At 48.0% G+C, this 20721-nt stretch overlaps 1 protein-coding gene across 1 annotated transcript in view; it reads left to right on the top strand.

Annotated features, from left to right (window-relative positions):
• Window positions 1-20721, top strand: part of LOC144151401 (nose resistant to fluoxetine protein 6-like) — a 72838-nt gene that overhangs the window by 15869 nt on the left and 36248 nt on the right. Inside the window, exons 2-3 of the mRNA XM_077682444.1 lie at window positions 1219-1427; window positions 19847-19967. Coding sequence (XP_077538570.1) covers window positions 1219-1427; window positions 19847-19967 — 330 coding nt within the window. The remainder of the gene's footprint in view (window positions 1-1218; window positions 1428-19846; window positions 19968-20721) is intronic.

Here is a 20721-nt window from a genome sequence, read left to right as displayed (position 1 = left end):
GGAGTATTTGAATGTGTTTCTTGAGGTATCCCCTGGCGTGAGGGCGGACGACAAGGAACTGATATTTTTTACGCGAACACTGGAAGCCACAGGCCCATTGGCGTCGTACTAGAAGTGAGACGCCATGGGTTAGTGTGTGCTTCGTTTAATCGCTATCGCGTAGCATTTAGCGAGAATGCAGGGGTTAAAGCCGTAGATGTGCTTGGTCAGTGCACCACTTGTCTTCTCCGTCTCCGCGTGGGCTCGTAGCTGAATCGGTAAGACTACGGGCTCTTGGTTTGTTACTCTGTTAGTTCCAGGTTCGATCCCTGGCGGTGTAGTAAATTCTTTTATTTCTTTCGGGGAGTTTTCTGGTGACACCAACGGTCGCGAAAGAACCCTTGGGGGGTAGAGGTAGAAAGCTTTGCTTTAAAACAAATGCGCGTGGCTTTTATCTTGCTTTTCTTGACGTCAGCGGAAGAAACCTTGCCTGAGACAACCGGCGTACTTTTGTATATGGCGTAAAGCAACGAATAAATTTTCCGTGTGCTTCGTTACGAAATAGTTCGCTACTATCTTTTGGCTGATTGGATTACGAAGCATTGCCGATTTTTGCTCTTTAGTGACTATTTTTGCTAGTTTGCATGCCTGCCAATATGAAGCTAACATGTGTTATTTATAAGGGAGAAAATGACACCGAGTACATAGCGATGGTATAGGGAGCTAAGCACTGGAACGAAAAAAAGGCAGCGTTACGAGCTTCTTTTTGCTTTTTTTTAAATCTTGGTGCTATCCAAACTAAACCGCCAGAGGCTGCGCAAAAATCTAAGCCATGTAAAGTGCTTTAGGGGAGCCGAGACACTTGCCGCACTAATTGCGGCGGGATCCGCGAAACTGCCCAACGGATTCTTCTGGCATTGGCTGATTCACTCGTCATAAGCTGCCAGATGGGAGCATGCTAGCGTCTTTCAAAATTGCAAGTGAAAGGAATAATTAACATCGAATAGCATGGGGTATGCATCACAATGGATACGCGGGGTAAATGGACTTCTGTAATCCGAGGAGTTCTCGTTCATTCCACCTCTTGTCTTGTACGGATGGCAACAATTCATGCGAGTTCCTATTTATGTAGAGTAATCACCTCACGAGTCAAAAGGAACCTCAGCCAGCGGGGTGAGGAATGAACGGCAGGCTGCCGCGGTATGACGGTGAGGGCGCATTCGCTTTTCGTTGCCGCAGTGCTGATGTCCAACAGTTTGGTGTCCGCCAACGCCCTGGAAGGCACTTACGTGGCCATGGGCGGCTTCGACCAGTGCCAGCGCGCACGCGTCTACCTGTCTGATGGTGAGCTCGACTTCAAGGGTCAGTACTGCTCCGTCATCTACACCCTGCCGCCGGACTACTTCAAGCGCTTCATCCAACGCTTCCACGACATCGGAGAGCTGATGGTGAGTGCTGTGAGCTGCTACTGCAGCATTTTGCGTCTAGAAGTCGACAGGGGTCTTGGGACGGAACATTGAGACTTTTAAATGCAAAGCACACCTTCGCGAGCAGTCTCCCTCCCAACCCTCTACCCCTGGAATTTGTCTGTTTGCGAGGCGAGATCAGTTTGGCAGCATACAATCCACAACATTCGCACAAAGGTAGCTTGGCAAGGAGGGGGACCACGTTACGGCCAGGCAAAGCCATTTATGAACATCACACGAATTGCGGTTGATGGGAACTCAATGTGAGAAACAAATTACACCCCTTAGAGAACGCCAAGGGCGCAAAAAAGTTTTTTTCAGGAATTCGTTGTTATATCGCCAGACGGTTCGAATTTTGAACCGGTTTGGGGGGATATAGGTAGCAAGTACAAGTGCCTAAAAGCTGTTATCCAGGGTTCCCCTGATGGGCCAAATCAGTATTTGCGGTAAATTAGATGTTTTTAAGGAATCCTGAATCTATATTCGGCCTCTTGATATATCGAATCTCTTTTATTTTCCAAAGTTGCTTGTGCAGATGCCAAAAAGGTTGCTCCACAAATCGCCCTAACCAACCTGTGAAAGGGCAAGCAGAATTTTCGGAATTACCCCGCTAAGAAAGTGCACACGGGTAAGATATGTGACATAAACGTCCGGCCCAAAGTACTCAACCTTGATTTTTCAAGTTTTTGGAGCACATTCCTATTATGCCGCAAGAGCTCAGTCAGGTTGGCTTTTAATTGCAGTCTTAAAAAGTGCGAAAAATTGCCAATTAGATTGAGAGCTCAAAGCATTCGCGAGAGTTGGTTTTCCCGCAAAGCGCATTCTGGCTACTTTCCTCTACGGACGTGGTACACGACTGAGCGATTTTGGTGTATAAGTATACACTATAGTTGTAAAAGAATAAAATGTTTCTTTTGGAATTTCTTGATTATGTAGAATAACCGTTCATATATTACAACGGGTTGTGAACGATTCTATATAAATACATACACATATAAACCTCCTTTTTAACGCAGAGCGTTAAGGGCGCAATAAAGCCTCGTGGGTGGTCTGGGGGTTTGTTTTCGGTGAATGAACTCTTCGCTCTTGGAACTCGGTGGTGACAGTGGTGGAGCCGGAGACGCGAAGATGACGATGACGCGATGATAACAAAGAGAAAAATGAAGGAAGCTCACACTAACGTGCCAGAATTCGATGTCAGTTATATCGGCATTGACTTCCTCTTCCGGCTCTCCATTGTACCGGACATTATTGATTATTGAGGAGGAACGTTTGGCTTGGGTCCCGGGCCATACGGACACCAGGGGCAACGAGATAGCGGTCCATTTATCTAATCTCGCTGTCTCAGCTCCCGTTCAATTCGGCATGACTAATCTGGCTGTTTTGGCATCTTCAAGATTAAGACGATATTGGCATTTATACGCAACTCGTTTAGATGCACTCTTATCCTTTGAAGTGTATCAACATTTAAAGTTCGGGTGGTATGTTCGTTTTTGTGGTTCTCGGCAATGCGAAGTGACCTTCACCGAGCTACGCTGCAGGATTACAAAAATTCCTATCTGTTTCCTATCTGTTTCTAAGGATTCCTATCTGTTTAGAACAGGGCTTTCATGTGAGGAACTATGTGTGCGGTGCCAGGTCCCGAAAACAGTCGAACATTTTTTTCTCGCCTGTCGCCGCTCCTCCGCAGCTAGACAACTGCTTTTGACGGAACTTATTTAGCGTTTGGGGTTGACTCTATCTGTTCCACTTTATTATCTTTCGGGGCATCGAATTTCGGGTATGCAAAACGAGATACAGCCAAACCTGGATATAACGAATTTCACAAAAGTTCGCAATTTTTCGTTACATCCAGGTTTTCGTTACATGCAGGTTTCCAGCTCAGGATCGCGGGAATGAAGCATAAACGGAGCCCAGATGCTAGACATCAGTGAAGCTGAGCTCACACATAAAATATTTATTTCACAGTGAAAAATTGCGTGAGTTTTGTCTGGTGCTTTCGCACGAGCTTGGGCGCTACGCGGCGCTCCGAAGAAGCAGGGTCACTTACCCCCGTATTCGCGAAACTAACTTAAGCATCACTTTTGCCTTTTGACACTCTTCGGTGCCTCAACTCGTTTGAAGAACCAAACCCGAAAGGGCTCCTTTTCGCGAACTTGATGCTCTTTTTCGCGCTCAAAATTGTTCAGAGGATTATAACTGGGATACTGTACAGGGTGGCGACAATCTTCTTTCTCGCCGGCGTAGATGGCATTAAATATTGCGAGGTTGTCTCGAAAATACAAAAAAAAAATATTCGTTTCCTGGCAGCAGAACTCATCACCGACGAATCGATACACAGATAGCAGTAGAGACGCGCGACTACATGGCGACAGACAGGCCTAGCTCCTCAAGACTTGTCTCGAACCGACATCGCACTCACATGTGGAAACGCACGGTAGATTGTGACGCGCATGAAAGAAAAAACAGTGAAGTGTAGTTACTCCTCCTGCCTGGTGTGGTGCTCACGTTAGACAAGCTAAACCAGAAGTGGCTACTACATTAGCCACGGAAGGCGGTAGCCACTCTGGTTATCATCATCATCATGAGCAATTTGGTTTTTAGGCGATTCTAGACGTTTTCATAGCTGCTGGCTCCTTACAGTATGGCTAGTCTACGCGAAATTAGTGACTTTCTCCAGCCGATTTTTCAGTAAAAGTGCAAAAACAATGAGTGATCAGTATAGCGACTTCGTTATATCAAGGTTAACCGCCACAATGCCTTCTTTAAATTTAGGTAAAAAACACAGGGGTTTCAATGGGTATGGCAATGGGGAATTGAAAACCTTCGTTAAATCGGGTAATTCGTTACCTGGAGGTTCGTTACATCCAGGTTTAACTGTATTTATTATTGTATTCAAGCTTTTCTTTCTGCTTCAGGTCGTATGAATTGCTGAAGGGTACTAATTAATGGATAATGGGGGTTTTAATCATAATGAAGTTTCATTTTACGGCCTCTGTCTTCCCGGAAATAAATTAGTGTTTCTATGTCCTCACGAACTTCAACTAGCGATTTGGCCCTGGCCAGTCCCCCTTGTAGGTACGTGCCACAAACTTTGAGGGCTCATCATCATCACCGTCACTTGAAGGTAGCGAAGCTTGGCGGAACCTTCACGACCATCACGACGGTTTAAGCCAACGATTGCAGCCGATTTGCTTTTTCTTCGCTGCCACAATGACCTTTACTCCATCATTGTTGCTATTAGTGTGAGCCTCCTTCATTTTTTTTGGAAGTGATAATCATTGGAACTCACCTTGGGGGGGATGGGGGGGGGGGGGGCGTACGCTATGACGCGTCTTTCTCGTTCCGAGCAAGTGTTGTCAAGATTACTGCGAACGCTGGAGTTTACTTTTTTTTTTGGCCAATCTCCGCCAATCTCCCTGAGTGGGTATGCGCGGCTTTACAAAAGTGCGACGGGGACGCTGGGCGGTAGCCGCGAAGCATGCACAGCCGAACGCTCGGCATTTTCTTGGTCTTTAACTGCCAGGCGGTCGCCACGAGGCACGCGCCCACGTGCGCTCTGCATTCTCTTGGTATTTTTCACTGCGGACAGGAAAAAATACGATTTGCTAAACAGCTTTGCTGTTAAAGCTGCATTTACAAGTGATGCACAAAAGGATATTTTCAAAATGGATAGAAGAACCATGCTGTCTTAGTGACCGACTAACTCAGTTACGCCCTAGGTAAACAACATTAGGGATCGACTGTTACGCAGTTGCACCCTAGACAACGAATTATTTACGCGCGGATTACAGAGAGAGTCACTGTTCAGTTAGACTGACTAACTGGCGCTGAGCATCTTGCACTCGAACTTATGAACTCATGCCTAGTTTGTGCAGTGCCGAAGATCTGATTGGTCAGTTCCACCTTTAGAATAAACCAATTGCGGGGTCAGACGCTGCCCCACCGCTTTCACCAAAGTTTTCTCCTCTCCGAGACGCAGTCGTCGAAGTCGTCGAAGGAGAGAAAATACACGCCGCCGGGGCAGGTTTTTTATAGGCCGGGGAGGGCTTGGCACCGTTGTGGCAACAAGAGTCGTTTCCCCTTGCAACTGGCATTACTGAGGCATTGCTAAAATCGCAAGTATATGTAGGAAGGCAACCCGTGAAGGATGACGTTTTGTTATCCCCCTGAAGAAACGTCATGCCGAAATTGCGTGGACTGGAACAGTGCTCCAGAAATGCCATTACGGAGGCGACTGCAAAGAGGGGAGGGGGAGGGGAAGGGGATGTGACTGCATACGCGATAACCCCCGCACGCGTCTTTCAGCTCGCACTCTCCACAAGTGTTGCAGAGTCCCTTTAAAGGGTCTCTGCAACACTTCTGATAAACGCTTTCAGTCTTTCCTTTTCGTCTGGAAGCACTGCGAAAGATATAGTTCTCGCGAGCAGGGAGCATACCTCGGCAAAGTTGGCGCGGCTCACTCAAACTCACTCACAAATTTTTTTCGGATCACCACTCACTCAAACTCAGACTCAATGCTGAGCAGCACATCTGCGCCCACTCAAACTAAAACTCACAGTGAGCGCAAAACTCACAACTCACTCGGACTCAAAACCCAAAATGTACTCAGAACTCAAAATGTACTCAGTGCTCAAAATGTACTCAGTACTCAAAGTGTACTCAAACTCAAAATGTACTCAAAACTCAAAATGTACTCACTACTCAAAATGTACTCAGTACTCAAAATGTACTCAAAACTCAAAATGTACTGAGTACTCAAAATGTACTCAGTACTCAAAATTTACTCAAAACTCAAAATGTACTCAAACTCAAAATGTACTCAGTACCCAAATATACTCAAACTGAAAATGTACTCAGAACTCAAAATGTACTCAAACTCAAAATATACTCAGTACTCAAAATGGAGTCAAACTCAAAATGTACTCAAAACTCAAAATGTACTCAAACTAAAAAATGTATACAAAACTCAAAATGTACTGAAACTCAAAAAGTACTCAGTACTCAAAATGTACTCAAACTCAAAATGTACTCAAAACTCAAAATGTACTCAAACGCAAAATGTACTCAAAACTCAAAATGGACTCAGAACTCACTCGGTCTCAGGCGTACTCACACTCAGGCGGGCTCAAACTCACTCCAGCTCAAACTCACCATGCTACACTAGCCTCGCGCTCACTCAAACTCAAACTCATGTGTGAGTTTGAGTCCAAATGAGTCTGAGTGGACTCATGAGTGAGTCCGCCGACCTCTGGCAGGGAGCGGCCCTCCCGTTTCCCTCGTTTCTACTTTGCTTTTTCGGCTGTCTTTTCAAAGTGGCTATCGAATGCGTTCCTTGGTGCAACTGAACAGAAGCCGGCCAAGAGCCGCTACACCGCTGTCAGGACGTAATTCTAGCCGTCGAAGAACGCCAAGACCGGGAAATAGAGAAAAAATATTTTGAGCAAGCTTTTAAGTTTTCTGATGGGCATATAGACGTAATCTTTGGCTGAGGTACTTCGCGGCCCCCTAATGTAAGTACTGAATGTGTTGCTTGACTGCGTTCTGCAAGCTTTTAAGATTTCGAAAGAAGTTGACAAATGTGTTGCAGGGTCCCTTAAAGAGTGGTTTTAATTCCTTCAGCTCCTGAACAAGATTATCTGCCTTGATAACGCACAGCCCGATTGCGCACGCTACGTACGATGGGTGGGGGGAAAGGGAGGCGAGAGACGTCAGGACGGCGGCGAAAATCGTTGCGTGGACGGCGGCGCATGGTTCGGCCGTTGAGCAGAACATCGCCTCCTTTACGTGGTTATGGGCCGGCTCATCACCGCATCATGCGCAGACTCGACTCTTTCGTTGTTTCCTTATTCTTTCCTCACCCTGCACTGCGTCGCTTAGAGAAGGTAAATTACGTTCTCCTACAAGCAACGTATCGTCATATACACTCCTGCAGTTCCTCTCTCACAACACCATGACGAATAATGCGACGGTTTTGCCTGCCAGACAAAGGGGCAAATGGGGCACATTCTTGCTGACGTCATCAGAGTGATGCAGCCTGAACATCATGATGACCAAGCGATCCCCGTTACAATAAATGCCGCACGCTGAATAAGGCTGCGCGACGAAAAATTCCCTGCGTAACGAAAAGCAGGTCTTGCTGGCCTTGCTTCGTTTACAAAATAGGCAGCCTTTTTTTTCTCTTGGTGTATTTGAACCCTCCTGCTTCGTTTTCCTGGCATGGTGGCTACCGATTCACCAATCCACCTGCGAAATCAATCATACTCCGTCCCACAACCTGTGATTGCATCCAGGAACTCCTTTGAATGACATACTCCACGAGTCGCGCAGCAAGAATTCTTTTTTTACTGCGAAGCAGTATACGTCTCACCCATACAGTTTTCATTCCGGTGAAGCCGATTTACTCGGCGCCGCTTCCATGCTCCTCCTCGCCCCCGCCAATTCCTTTTAACAGCTTTTATACCGCTCGTCACCACCGATTCCTCTTTCATAAGTCGCCCATAAGGCTGACAACGGCGGCAGCGCCGTTACGAGATAATTGCGGAGAATCAACAGCAGCGCGAATGGGTGTCAAAACGAGGTAGCCGCTGCCGCCGTTTCTGCCAGAAATTTCACCTGGTGTAGCAGTTGCTAATACTGCCTGGATGTAGAGGAACTTGCCCGCTTGGAATGCCGACGTGAGGCCATAATCCGCCTCTTTCATTGCGGTGTGCTGCCACCTAGCGTGCCTAGCGGAAGTTGAAGCCGTAGGGTTTGCCGGCGTTTCCTCCGGCTGCGTTCTCGTTGTATGCACGGCAATCCCACATTACGGCGAGGAGCAGCCGAAGTTTTTCTTCTGTATTGGTGTTATAACGCCTTAAGATGACAGCCCCTGGTCATCACATAATACCAGGCGGCTTCTTATCACTGAATGAGGGCTGGCAGAGAAATCTCGGACAGATCCGTGTGCCGTCCGAGCAGCAGAGCGAGCAGTACTTGGAGTCGTCTGGCATGAAGTGCGATCGCCAGCTCAACAAAGGCCGGCAGTTCGCAAAATGCCTTTAAGCGCTGGACACATGTACGATTGGTACACGCGATTCGCATGCGACTGATCGTTACGACTGTCGCCACGACTAGTCGTACGCGTGAATTTGAGACGGCCCGATGCGCGCATGAGATGCGTCGTCGGCGTCGCTCCGCCCACTGTTTTTGCTCCATGGTCAACTACGATGATCGCTGAGCTGAATTTGTAGATTCTGCGCGTTTGTTCGCAAGAAATGGATAAAGCAAGCAATCGTGAAGCGTTTTCTGCCCTCGGAAACAGTCCGCGCACACGCCGGCCGCGCCTGCCAGCTCGGCACACTCAGCGGGTCGAACCGACGCAGACCACGGTAGCAACCGCGCTTGTCGCTGCTCTTCTGAATCAATCTGATCGCTAAAAAGTTCCACATGCGAGAAAGTAGGTGTTAGTGTGGTGAAAAATTGTGCTAGGGATTGTTGTCAGGGCTTATTTTAAAAGCGGCGATCAGATATATCTGCCGCGATGCAAGCCGCCTACGCTGACCGGTCGCCGCGGCGCGCGGTGCGCCGAGCGGTCGAGAGATGGCGATACCTGCGCGGAAGCATCGAAACAGGCTACGCAGATGTCTTGGTCACCGATCGCTCAAACGGCAGTTATAACTTAATAGAGTTCCACATGCGAGAAAGGGGATGATAGTGTAGTGAAAAGTTGTGTTGCGGATTGTCATTCGCAGTTGCACAGATAGCAGCCATCAAATATCCGCCAGGATGCTAAGCCTATAGTTCCCATCACCCGAGCCGACGCGAGCGACGCAAACCGCCGTAGCCAATCGCGTGCGGCCGACGGGAAGCGATAGAAGCCGACACCGCTCCCTTTTCGGCACTCCGAGTTACAGCGGAACGCAGCACAAGTTGTGGGCATTGTTCCGCGCACAACGAGCACACACAAGAAATCGAACGATGTAAATACAACCACGACCCCTTCCCGCTTGTGCGGGAGCTGTGGGGAATGTCGTCTGCTGCCCCTACTGGACTGCTTAGGGACTTGGCCGCTAGGGGATTGCGCATGCGCAGTGGGGTTGTGAAAGAGGCGGATTGTTCTTCGGATTGAAAGGTTTTCCGAGCGACATTTTCGCCGGTGTGTTTCCCGCCACACGACAATCATCGGTTGAAAGTTTATGCATGCATGGTTTGGGGGTGGAAGTAGGAGTAGCGCACACGCAGCCAGGCTTCATTTCCGTACCGATGGCACGCCCTGCGTGTTTGCCGAAGATTTAAACGTAAAGGTTTCACGGCTCAATGCGACCTGTAGGCGGTCCTGCGTGGTCGAGAGTTTTGGGTTTGGGTCGGTGTGTTGCAGTGTCAGTAAGATGCCTACGAAGTGGGAATTAAACAGACATGTTTGACCGATAGAAGAAAGCTCGAGTCCTTCCCGGGGTAACTCGCTACGCGATGGACGTATGTAATTTGTTTGGAGGAAGAGGAACGGGGATTGAAAGAGCGTCAGACAGCAGAGAAGGAGGAATGCGAGCGGCAAAAAAAGCCGCTGCCGCTGCCGCCGCCATTACCACCGGAAGTTCTATTTCGCCGAGTAGCTACAAATCCCTCCATGAGGAACAGCAACTTTTCCGCTTGGATCACCGACGTGAGCCAATATTTCTTGTTTAGCTTGACGCGCTTCCAGAACGACACTTTCACCAGTGTCTTTCACTTTGAGCATGCATGCGCACATCACAGTTTGCCTGATGATGCGTGCACAGGTGGGGCGCGGAAAGTGATGGGGGAAGGGGGGGGGGGGGCTTGCACGCGCAGCGACAGACTTTACGTCTTCACTGATTACATGACGTTGTTCTGGCGGGGGGTTTAAACTTGAACATCAAACACTCCCACATAATGAAATGTAAGCTACCTCTGTCAGTGAAAAGAAAAATCTAAAACCAGTGCTTACTGCTGGTTGGGTCATATTGAGCTGAAACTTGGCACGTTACTAAACAACTATAATGCAAACTTAGGACGGCTCAAAGTGCCATGGAACGAATAATGTTAGGAGTAACACTCGGTACAGGAAACGAGCTACCTGGATCAGAGAACTAGCTAGAGTAGAAGATATCACAGTTCAAATAAAGAAAAAGAAACGGACTTGGGCTGACCATGTAGTGTGACGAAGCGACAAGCGGTGGACAATTACGGTAACAGAGGGGATACCAAGAGATGGTTCTAGAAGAGGGGGAAGGCCATTAACCCGATGGAGGGATGAAATAAAGAAATTCGGGGGTAAACCTTGGACTCGAGCAGCGCAGGACAGGAGCGGTTTGAGGTTGATGGGAAAGGCCTTCGTCCTGCAGTTGACCCTGGTAGGATGATGATGATGATGATGATGATGATGATGATGCGTTTTGTTTCGTGCACTCCGTGAACTGTATTCAGCTTCGCAGGTCTTCCTTCTTCACAGAGTTGAAGGGCACTAAATTTTTTTCGATCGTATGCTACCTTGAGCAGATTAGCGCGTTGGGCCAACTCTGACGAAAAAATAGCGCATCTTGGGGCGGGAAGGGCGCTGCCCGTGTCTCCGGCTCTGTAAAATACTCATCTCCTACCAACTCTATTGTGTCTTCAAATCTCTCAGCACTGTGACAGTAATTTTCAGCTGTAAGGCTGAATATCACGTGAAGGCGCCAAGCCACGCGTACCACATGAATGATGAACGGCGCAGAGAGCAGGAAGTGACCTCGCAGGCAGCTGCCGCTACCGGATGTTACCGCTCACCAAGATGGGCCTGTTGTGCCAGAGAGGTGCTGCCACTTGCGTGAAAGGGGCATACATTTGTGAATAAAAGATCTGAAGCTGATAGCCCATCGCTCCGCAACCCGCAAATAAAAGCGCTGCGTGACATCCCGGTGCCTAAACACGCTGACCCAGGGTGTGCGCAGGTATTAAGCGGCGCCTCCTGCTGGATACGCTGTTTACTGCGGCCTTCCGTCGTGAGCATTTCCCCCTACTACTGTAGCCTAATAAGCCGGCCGCAGAAATCATGGCCGTGGGCTGAAAGCGACCGCTAATCACGCGGGAACTACGCCTTGCGGTCCAGCCTTTGCTTTTCAGCGTCGAAACTGATTCCGTACAAACTCCGAAAATAAGGACGACTGAAAAGGGGTGATTACGCCGCCCCAAACGAGCTGCTAGCTCATGCAAACACCAACACCGGGAGCCACCTCAGCGAGCAAACGATGGCCGCGCCTTTACAAAAAGGGACAGCAGACATCTCGTCAAAATCTCGTCAAGCAGAGACACATTCAAACTGAATCCCTTTTATGAAATTGACGGCTTTTTTCGTAGAATGGTGGGCGGGCCTTTTTATTTACGAAACGTGTTTGCTGCGTGGGAGGAGCGACATCAAATTCTGGTTTCAGCGGAAGTGTGTTGATACTGGAGTTTAACGCTCTGCAGACATATAGGCTATGATGGGCTCCATAGTAGTGGACTCCGGATTAATTGAGACCACCTGGGGCTCTTTAACGGGCGCTGGAATCTCTATATGGGCATTTGCGTTTTTCACCCATATACAAAAATGGTCTCCGCAGCCGGGATGGATCCAGCGTTATTGCGATCAGCGGCACAACGCATAAACCCCTGAGCTACCGATACACTGCAGTGTTAAAGAGTTGGAGACGTGTTTCCACGAGACATGCTTGTTTACAATTATAATGCGAAAAAGGAGCGTGATTATTGTAATTGTCCTGCGAAGCGTCAACATCACACAAGTGAAAGCTAAAAATTTTTCTTGAGGGGTTCCTTTGGAAAACATCTATCTTAAAGAATAGCATTACTTAATCCTGTTCCTACCGCGATGAATCGCCTTTGCAAGATAGAAGGCGTATGCGTTGAAGCCTACAATCCAAGCAGGATGAATGTTCGAGGTGTTCTACCTCTACGCTACGGTGACAACTAAAGGCCAATAAAGGGGGTGGGTGGAAGTGGTTAAATGAGCGAAGGAAAGGGGGTGCTAATGTATTGAACACGATCGTGTGCTTGCCGCTGCCCCTAAAATTGGTGTTATTTCTTTTAGATGTTCCTGAACTTTTTGGCCTAACGACTGACCAGCTTTATTTGCCATGTTTTCATTCTTTCTCGACTGGACAGCAAAATGGGGCGTGGAGAGGATTTTTTACGGCGAATCAGTATATGTCGAACCTCCCCCCCCTCCCCCCAGTTTTCATTCCGGTGAAGCAGATTTAGGCGGCACCGCTGCGGCGCTCCTTCTCGCCACCGCCGACACCGTTTTCACGACTGTTATTCCCCTCGCTTCCACAGATGCCTGTTTTACAAGCTGAGCAATCGGCCGATAACGGCGGTAGCGCCCTTATCAGGCGTTACCAGAGCAACATGCCGGCTTTGAATGCCGACGTGAGCCCATAATTCTTTTGAAGCACGAAAGGCTTTCCGCGCGACATTTCCTCCCGTGTATCTCATGCTTATTAAGTACGCGCCCATCATCGGTTGCCGGTTGATGCGAGCACTGAGTGGGGGTGGAAGCCATAGAGTTTTTTAGTAAGTATATTGTAAGAAACTCTATGGTGGAAGCAGGTGAGCGCGCATGCACAGCTAGTCTTCATGTCGCTACCGATGACATGCGCGTTGTCCTGGCGGGAAATTTAAACATGGAATTCGCGGCTCAATGCGACCTGTCAGCTGTCCTCTATGGTCGTGCGGTTTGGGTTTCTGTGGTGTGTTACACAGACAGTGAAATGCCTACGACGTGGGACCGAAACGGACAGCCACATGTTTGTACACTAGAATAAAGCTCGAGTCCTTCTAGGTTTTATTTATTTATTTATTTATTTATTTATTTATTTATTTATTTATTTATTTATTTATTTATTGTACCTCAAATGCCCCGAGTAGGGGTATTACATGAGGGGTGGGCAGATACATCAGTTAATAAGGTGATCGATGAAATCCTTGAATTTAGTAGGGTCGGAGTGCTGGATGGCGTCGGCGGGCAAGCTGTTCCAGTCTTTGGCTGTTTGCACGAAGAATGAGTGCAGATGGGCAGATGTACGGGCTGCTGGAGGATAAACAGCTTTTGCATGGCTAGTGCGGCATGACGTCCGGTGGGCGGGTGTGATAGCAGATGAAGGAGGCGATGCGTGGTAGAATTTATGAAAGAGGCAAAGGCGAGAGGTTTTTCGTCGTGAAGCTAATGTTTTAAGGTTGGCGCGGTGTTTGAGGGCAGATACGCTAGTATGATGTGAATAGTCGGAGTAGATTAATCTAATCGCACGGTTTTGAACGGCTTCAAGTGTGTACGTATGATTAGATTGAAAGGGGTCCCAAATTGCGCACGCGTACTCCAGCTTAAGCCGAACTAGTGTAATGTAAGCTTGGATCTTTAGTGAAGGGGGAGCAAGTTTTAAATTTCGAATAATGTAGCTGAGTGCACGGTTAGCGTTGTTAGAAATATGCAAAATGTGCGATGACCAAGAAAGATCGGAAGTTAGATTGATGCCTAGGTATTTATAGGAGCTAACAGAAAGAATTGCGGAACCGCAAATGGAATACGTAAATGTTTGGTGTGACTGCTTGCGATGAAATGGCCATACGCCCTATGGCCAGACGCGTGTCGTTCGCTCGGAGGAAGAACGGCGAGAATCGAAGGAGCGTGAGCCGGAACAGAAGCGCGAATATGTGCGAAAACAACAGAAAGCCTGGCAGAAAAATTCCTACCGCATGCGGACAAGGACAACAAAGGAGAGACACCACAGAGCTTTACTTTTAACTGTGAAGTTGAAAGTAGCGCTCCGTGGTGTCTTTCCTGTCCTTGTCCGCATGCGCTGTGAATTTTTCTGCAATGCAACACCACCTCGCCCAGGAATCCGCTGCCTCCCGCCACCGTTTCCACAGCAAGTTCCAGCTCGCCCAGTAACTGGGAATCTCTCCCGGTTGAACAGCCACGTCGACGTGAGACAATATTTCTTGTTCAGCTTCGAGGGCTTTCACAGCGACAATTTTGACGGTGCCGTTCACTTCTAAGCACGAGCACATAACTGGTTGCCGGTTTATCAGGCACGAGTTGGGAGTGGAGGGAAGGGGGGGGGGGGGTATGCACGAGCAGATATAGGTTTAATGTCCTCACCGATGACATGTCAGTTGCACTGGCGGGAGGTTTAAACATGTACGTCCACCGCCCCGATGCGAACTTTCCGGTGTCTTTCAGTGGTCGAGTTGATTGGGTTGGTGTGTTACGCAGATAGTAAGATGCTTACGACGCGGGTGGGAAAGAAACAGCTTCATGTTTCTCCACTACAATAAATATTGAGTCCTACAAAGTTCTATTGGACTAAGTGATAATTGCTCGATCGCAAATAAAAAACAAACGTGTTTTGTTCTGTGCATTTGGTGTACTTCGCCCAGCTTCACGGGTCATCTTTCTTCACAGAGTGGAAGGGCACTACTTTTTTTCCACACGCTTTTACGAATGAATGCCATTCCCTTCGCTGCAACAGCTCAATAGCTGTTTGTTCCTGCCTTGGAACCTCAGAACAACCGATGGGGATAGATCCGGAAGGCTTAATATTCAAGGGTACCTGTTACTGCAGGAGGAAACATGATGATATGTCCAAAGGAGCGTAAGCGAGATTTTATCGTTGGAGTAAGTAGCGAACGGCGGGTGCTACAAATTACCTCAACAATTCACCATGCTTGGTATGTTGTTTGAAGTAAAGTTACCGTAAACCGAACTGAAGCAATGAAGGGGATAAATCTTTATTACATCTAGTTGATGCTGAGCCTCTTTGAGCACTAGAACCTCTTTGCAAGCCGAGTTCTCGAAGAGTGGAAGGTCTTCGGTTACGCTCAGGAAAGGATGGAAAACGAGTAGCTTTGTGTCTTGCGCCGAAATTAGCTTGAGAATATATTTGTTTGGCCGTTTTCTTTCGCTGAAGAATGAACACTACAAGAACAAGACATATCAGCTTTCGAAATGTCAAGGGATATTACGCAGCCTAAGTCTGAAACCTTGATAGACTGGCTGGAACTTTATGAGCAATTGCGCCCAGAGCTGGGATATACCCGATTTTCTAGCTCGAAGCACCAATATACTGCAGAGGAAATGTTTTATAAGTCTACGTGGAATGCTGTACTGTTTTTTAAAGAGTACATTGACATCTAGGGTGATTTAACGAGTGCACGAAGTATTGCGTAGAAATAATGAGCTTCATCGCCGGCGTCGGCTGTTTCTGCCGGATCTGTCAGTGGCCACTGATTATGCAGCTGTGACGTCAACGCTAAAGAGGTTACCGTTTTGTGAGCCTTGAAAAGAGGAGAGATATTTATTAATTTTTATTCGTGTGTGCACAATACTAAGAATTTCTTTGCCCACCTTTATTTAGCTACAAGCGAGGCGAAATGCCCTGAAAGTTCTCCCAATCTGCATGCGTTAGTGGATCTTTAGCCGCGACAAAACGCACCCCGTTAGGATTGCAGCTCCAAGTTCGCAACTTAAAGCTGTTGGATATTCGTTTCGAAATGAGATCGGCACCAGAATCGTACAGGTAATCCGCGCACGCTTCGCAGGCAACACTCCTGGCTAAAGCAGCCAGGCTCGGTGCTTACTATACGCACATGTACGTATACCCCATGCTCAGCGTCCCATGGGAAATAAGAACATTCCTCTGGCGTGGTAGCAATTACCGTGTTCTGCCAAGTAATTTCGGCCTGTTTACGAAGTATGCTAACGGGAAATGTCCCCGTGGCTTGCATGGACAGACAACAGGCTGGAACCACTGAGACAATGGAAGTTTCAGCAAACTCTCATATTACCACTTGACACTTTACATGTACGTTTTCCGGGACGCCTGCGCCACCTACTTGCTTTTCCTAACAATTAGTCTTTACGAGGGCTATAGCCACCTGCTTGATAGCGCGTATAACTTATTCGGCGCTCTCATTTAAGATAAAAATGTAAATGCATTATGATTAAGCAAAACCGCATGTGGTGATTATTTGCTCGTGAAATTAAGATTTGGTGTAGCTACGAATAGCCGCATAAGCGTCTTGTAATTATCAGCGCGGTGAAGCCGGCCCAGCGAGCAACCTTAACACGTGCCCCGATGTTGCCTCGTGCTGTACACTCAAGGCCTTATGGTGCTTCTATTCACGTGGAGACCGGCGGCCTTCGGAGTGAGATGTTGATCTGCAGGCGGCTGCTCCTTGCAGAATACGCACACGCGTTTCTGTCGATGACGTTGGCCTCTCGGCTCTCTCCAGGTCACCGCAGCTTAGAGAAACCGTGTGTACTAAATGCATGGCTAGTCTCCTTGTCGCAACATCGTGCACTCCGTGCAATGTATTCTTTGAGGGGTATTTTGTTTCATTATACGCTTGCGAGATACTAAAAAATTAGCAGTGGCTTAGCTCGGCTATGCCAGGATATACGTAGCGTGAGGTAAGGTTCAGCTGGTTATTCTTAGGTGTCCTTGTTGTCTAGGATTAGCTGATTATCATGCTTACTGCTGCTAAAATGATTTCCAATCCAATCCAATCTAGTCCAGTCCAGTCCAGTCACTGCTCCTCCCGCATGAGCAGCACGGCTGTCCAGGAGCCACGCGAAACGGCAATCAAGCGGCTCCGGCACAGTGACAGACTTGGCTACTGCGCAACGGAGTCGATAGCTGGGCACGCGCCGGCGCCAGTGCGTCTGCCGCGGCTATGACGTCACTCCTCTGGAATGCCCAGACTGGCGAATGTGGAGACCCAATTCTCTACATACCCGTACTACATCCAATCCAATCCAAATCCAAATCCAATCCAATCCAATCCAATCCAATCCAATCCAAACCCAATCCAATCCAATCCAATCCAATCCAAGCCAAGCCAAGCCAAGCCAAGTCAATCCAATCCAAATCCAATCCAATCTCATGCTCTTCGCGCTTGCGCAGTACGGCCCTTCACTGCCCACGCGAAACTGTTCAACCTCGGCCAGTGTAGCTTACGCTACAAAATTAAGGTATAAATACACCATTGACAATAAAAACAACGAATTCGCAGCATAGCACTGCCTATTGAATAGTAGGGGCACGTTCAGCTGGAGGCGCTTAGTATTGGCACTAATAGGAGGACTGTGTCGCAGCTACTCACGAAGACCATGCTTCTGGTGCGACTACGCTTTATGGGCTCACATAACAGGCAACCTAAAAGAAATTTTTAGCAATGGTCCCAAGCTGTTTAACGCAATTTATAGAAAAAGATTCGGGTATTTGTATTCGTATTCTTTTGCAAGATCAGAGCTAAATAAAAAATCGACAACCTTCGCTATGGAGATGCGAAGATTGAGGAAACAGCGGAGCTGGTGGTCTTCACTAGCTTTAAACTGGCTCTTCTGCAACTTTAAATTTGCATTTTCTATACCGTTATGTTGATTTTTTTATAGCTCTAACCTGAATCTTGTTCAGCTGTAACGTGGCCTTTTCTGTAGCTATAAACTTGACTTTTCCTATAGTGCTAAACTTGGCGCTTCTTTAGCTTTGCATTGGCTGTTCGCGAGCTTTAACGTGGCCTTTTCTATGGCCTTTTAACTTGGCTGTCGGTAGCTTCCCCCTACCTCCACCACAACTATATTCTTTTCTGCTATCAAGGCTGCTGCTATTGCTGGTAGTGAAGACCACCAGCTACACTGTTTCCTCAGTCTTCGCATCTCAATGCCAGGGTGGCCGAATTTTCGCTTCGGCAGTCCTCGCCCGGAATTCACGAACTTCTTGATGCCCCTTGTGACACTCACGGTCGGCTACTCGGTACCTTCGCCGACGCTCCGCTTCTTCCTCAGGAAAGAGCCCTTTCTTAGGTCTGCCCATCTTATCGGCAGATCGGACACATTCTGCCGAGGGCAAGCCATCCCTCTCAACTAGGAGAACACCTGAATGTCAGAGCTTACGTAATTCACTAGGCGGAGCCCATCCCCGACGCATGCTCCCCTTACGCGCTCGTCGGCTCCTTGCCTCCTCGCCCCTTCCCCTCACGCTTTGGCCTAGCGTTTTCCTCCTCTCCACTTTGCTGCGACGCCCGGCACGGCTCCCCACCCGAACATCTGCGCCGCGACGCGCACTCCCTACACCAGCTCATCGGCTCCTTGCCTCCTCGCCACTTCCCCTCGCGCTTCTTGGCCTAGTATTTTCCTCCTCTCCACTTTGCTGCGACGCCCGGCACGGCTCCCCACCCGAACATCTGCGCCACGACGAGCACTCCCCACACCCGCTCGTCCGCTCCTTGCCTCCTCGCCACTTCCCCTCACGCTTCTTGGCCTAGCCTCCTCCTCCCCACTTTTATGCACCGATTATTTAGCGACGCCTGGCAGGGATAAACCTCAAGGTGAAACTGCTCCGCTGTTAACAGTAATTTTGAAATAACCAGGACACAATTTACGCTGCTTTTAATACTTGAACAGCTGCCGACGGCTAATCAAGTGCACGTAGAGAACGGATGGCGCATACAAAAACAACTGAAAGATTTTAAAAAATTACGCCGTCCAAGGACGGGAATTCCATTCCCGGACTTGGCGGCCGGTTTTTGTGATAAGGCGAAAAGCGAAAACATCCGTGTGTGCGAGATTGCGGTGCGCGTCTAAGATTCCCAGGTGGTCAAAATTAATCCAGAGCCCTCTACTACATTGCGCCTCATCACCCGTGTAGCGTCGGTGCGTTAAACCTCATAATCAATCAATTGAAACTAACCCTATAACCATAACCACATTAAGCGTTTATTCACATCGAAATATGAGCATGTACTGATTCACGAGTTAAAAACCCTTAATCCTCGCTACAGTATAAGGACCCTCAATATTTTCGGTATGCCTAAACAAACCCTCAACATCAGCTGATACAAGAACTGGTGCGGAATTCAGCTGACCAAAGAATTCGAACAATTTTTTCTGCTTTCACACAGCCACGGTGCGTTCCTATGGCTAAGAGAGAGAGAGAGAGAGAGAGAGAGAGAGAGAGAGAGAGAGAGAGAGAGGAGAGAGAGAGAGAGAGAGAGAGAGAGAGAGAGAGAGAGAGGAGAGAGAGAGAGAGAGAGAGAGAGAGACAGACAGACAGACAGACAGACAGAGAGACAGACAGACAGACAGAAAACGATCTTTAATGAAATCGGGCGATGTTAGCCGTGCTAAAATGCCTAACTTGCTACGCCAATTGATGACGTGATGAAGATGATGGCGATTATGTTGAAGAAATTGATCCGCACAGAGACGTTGACTTATTCATAGAGACTGGTCTAGACCTGTGTTTTGCAGGTGCTCTATAAGAATCACAGAATTATATATATATATATTTTGCAACATCGAAAATGGTTCAGAAAAATAGCAAAGGATACTGCTCCATGTGACCTTCCTCTTTTTTGTGACACTAAAGGGGCGCAAGAATCCCTTGACGGCAACGCCGGCCGAAGAATTCCAGACCATTGACACAAGGGGAGGACTGTGCACCCCGTCATCATGCACGCAGGAAGACATGACCTTCCTCATGCGCTCCCGTAAGTGCTCACCCTAACACCTGAGCTCGGCTTTCTTTCGTTTACGCTGTTTGGTGACCTACAATTGGCCCGGCACCTGTACGAGGCTGCAAAGCAAACGTCAGCTGTCTAAGAAGCAGCTAAATTGGGCCGGCGCGTAACATAAGGCAGAGATGAATGCGACGTTGCACGAACGGACATGCCAGTAAAGAAAATGTGCATAAATATATGTCCAACGTTATTTTTTAATGCGAAGCATTATTTGTCAAGTAACTTGGGGTTTATGGGGGTCCGAAACGAATTTGTATTCGTGCTTTTGGTGCTCCATAATTTTTCCAGGGCGGGAACTAGAGCTAAAGGAAGCAGTATGTGTGTTCAAACTCGCACAGGGGAAAGAGAGGTAGCTGCCGGCTGATATTCATGTGTCACCATCAATGTTCTTTATCATGGTGCATTAAAATAGTGGTCCAGTAACGGCTCCCACGACTGGGATCAAATCCCAGGATCAAACCAGGGACCTTTATCAGCCAGTAGCTTCCTCTTATTCACATGAGCGATTCCAAATAACTTGTGGTGTAAAATCAAAACTTATCGGCTTTTCGAAACGACTAGCATTGTTATGCGAACGCAAATGCAAAGATGCTATAAGCATACAGAATCACGAACTCTGGAGTGCCTTGTTTCAGGCATCGCAAGCATAGACAAGAGGATTCGCAACCATTAGGTTCTCCTGATTAGCATAAAAATAAACAAATTTGTAACGGGAATAGTTTCG

The sequence above is a fragment of the Haemaphysalis longicornis genome, unplaced genomic scaffold, assembly GCF_048455015.1.
Source record: "Haemaphysalis longicornis isolate Haplotype H1 unplaced genomic scaffold, Haemaphysalis longicornis Haplotype H1 scaffold_1, whole genome shotgun sequence".
NCBI classification, from domain to species: domain Eukaryota; kingdom Metazoa; phylum Arthropoda; class Arachnida; order Ixodida; family Ixodidae; genus Haemaphysalis; species Haemaphysalis longicornis.
The sequence above is the reverse complement of the archived record's forward strand: the minus strand, read 5'-3'. Positions and strand labels throughout refer to the sequence as shown.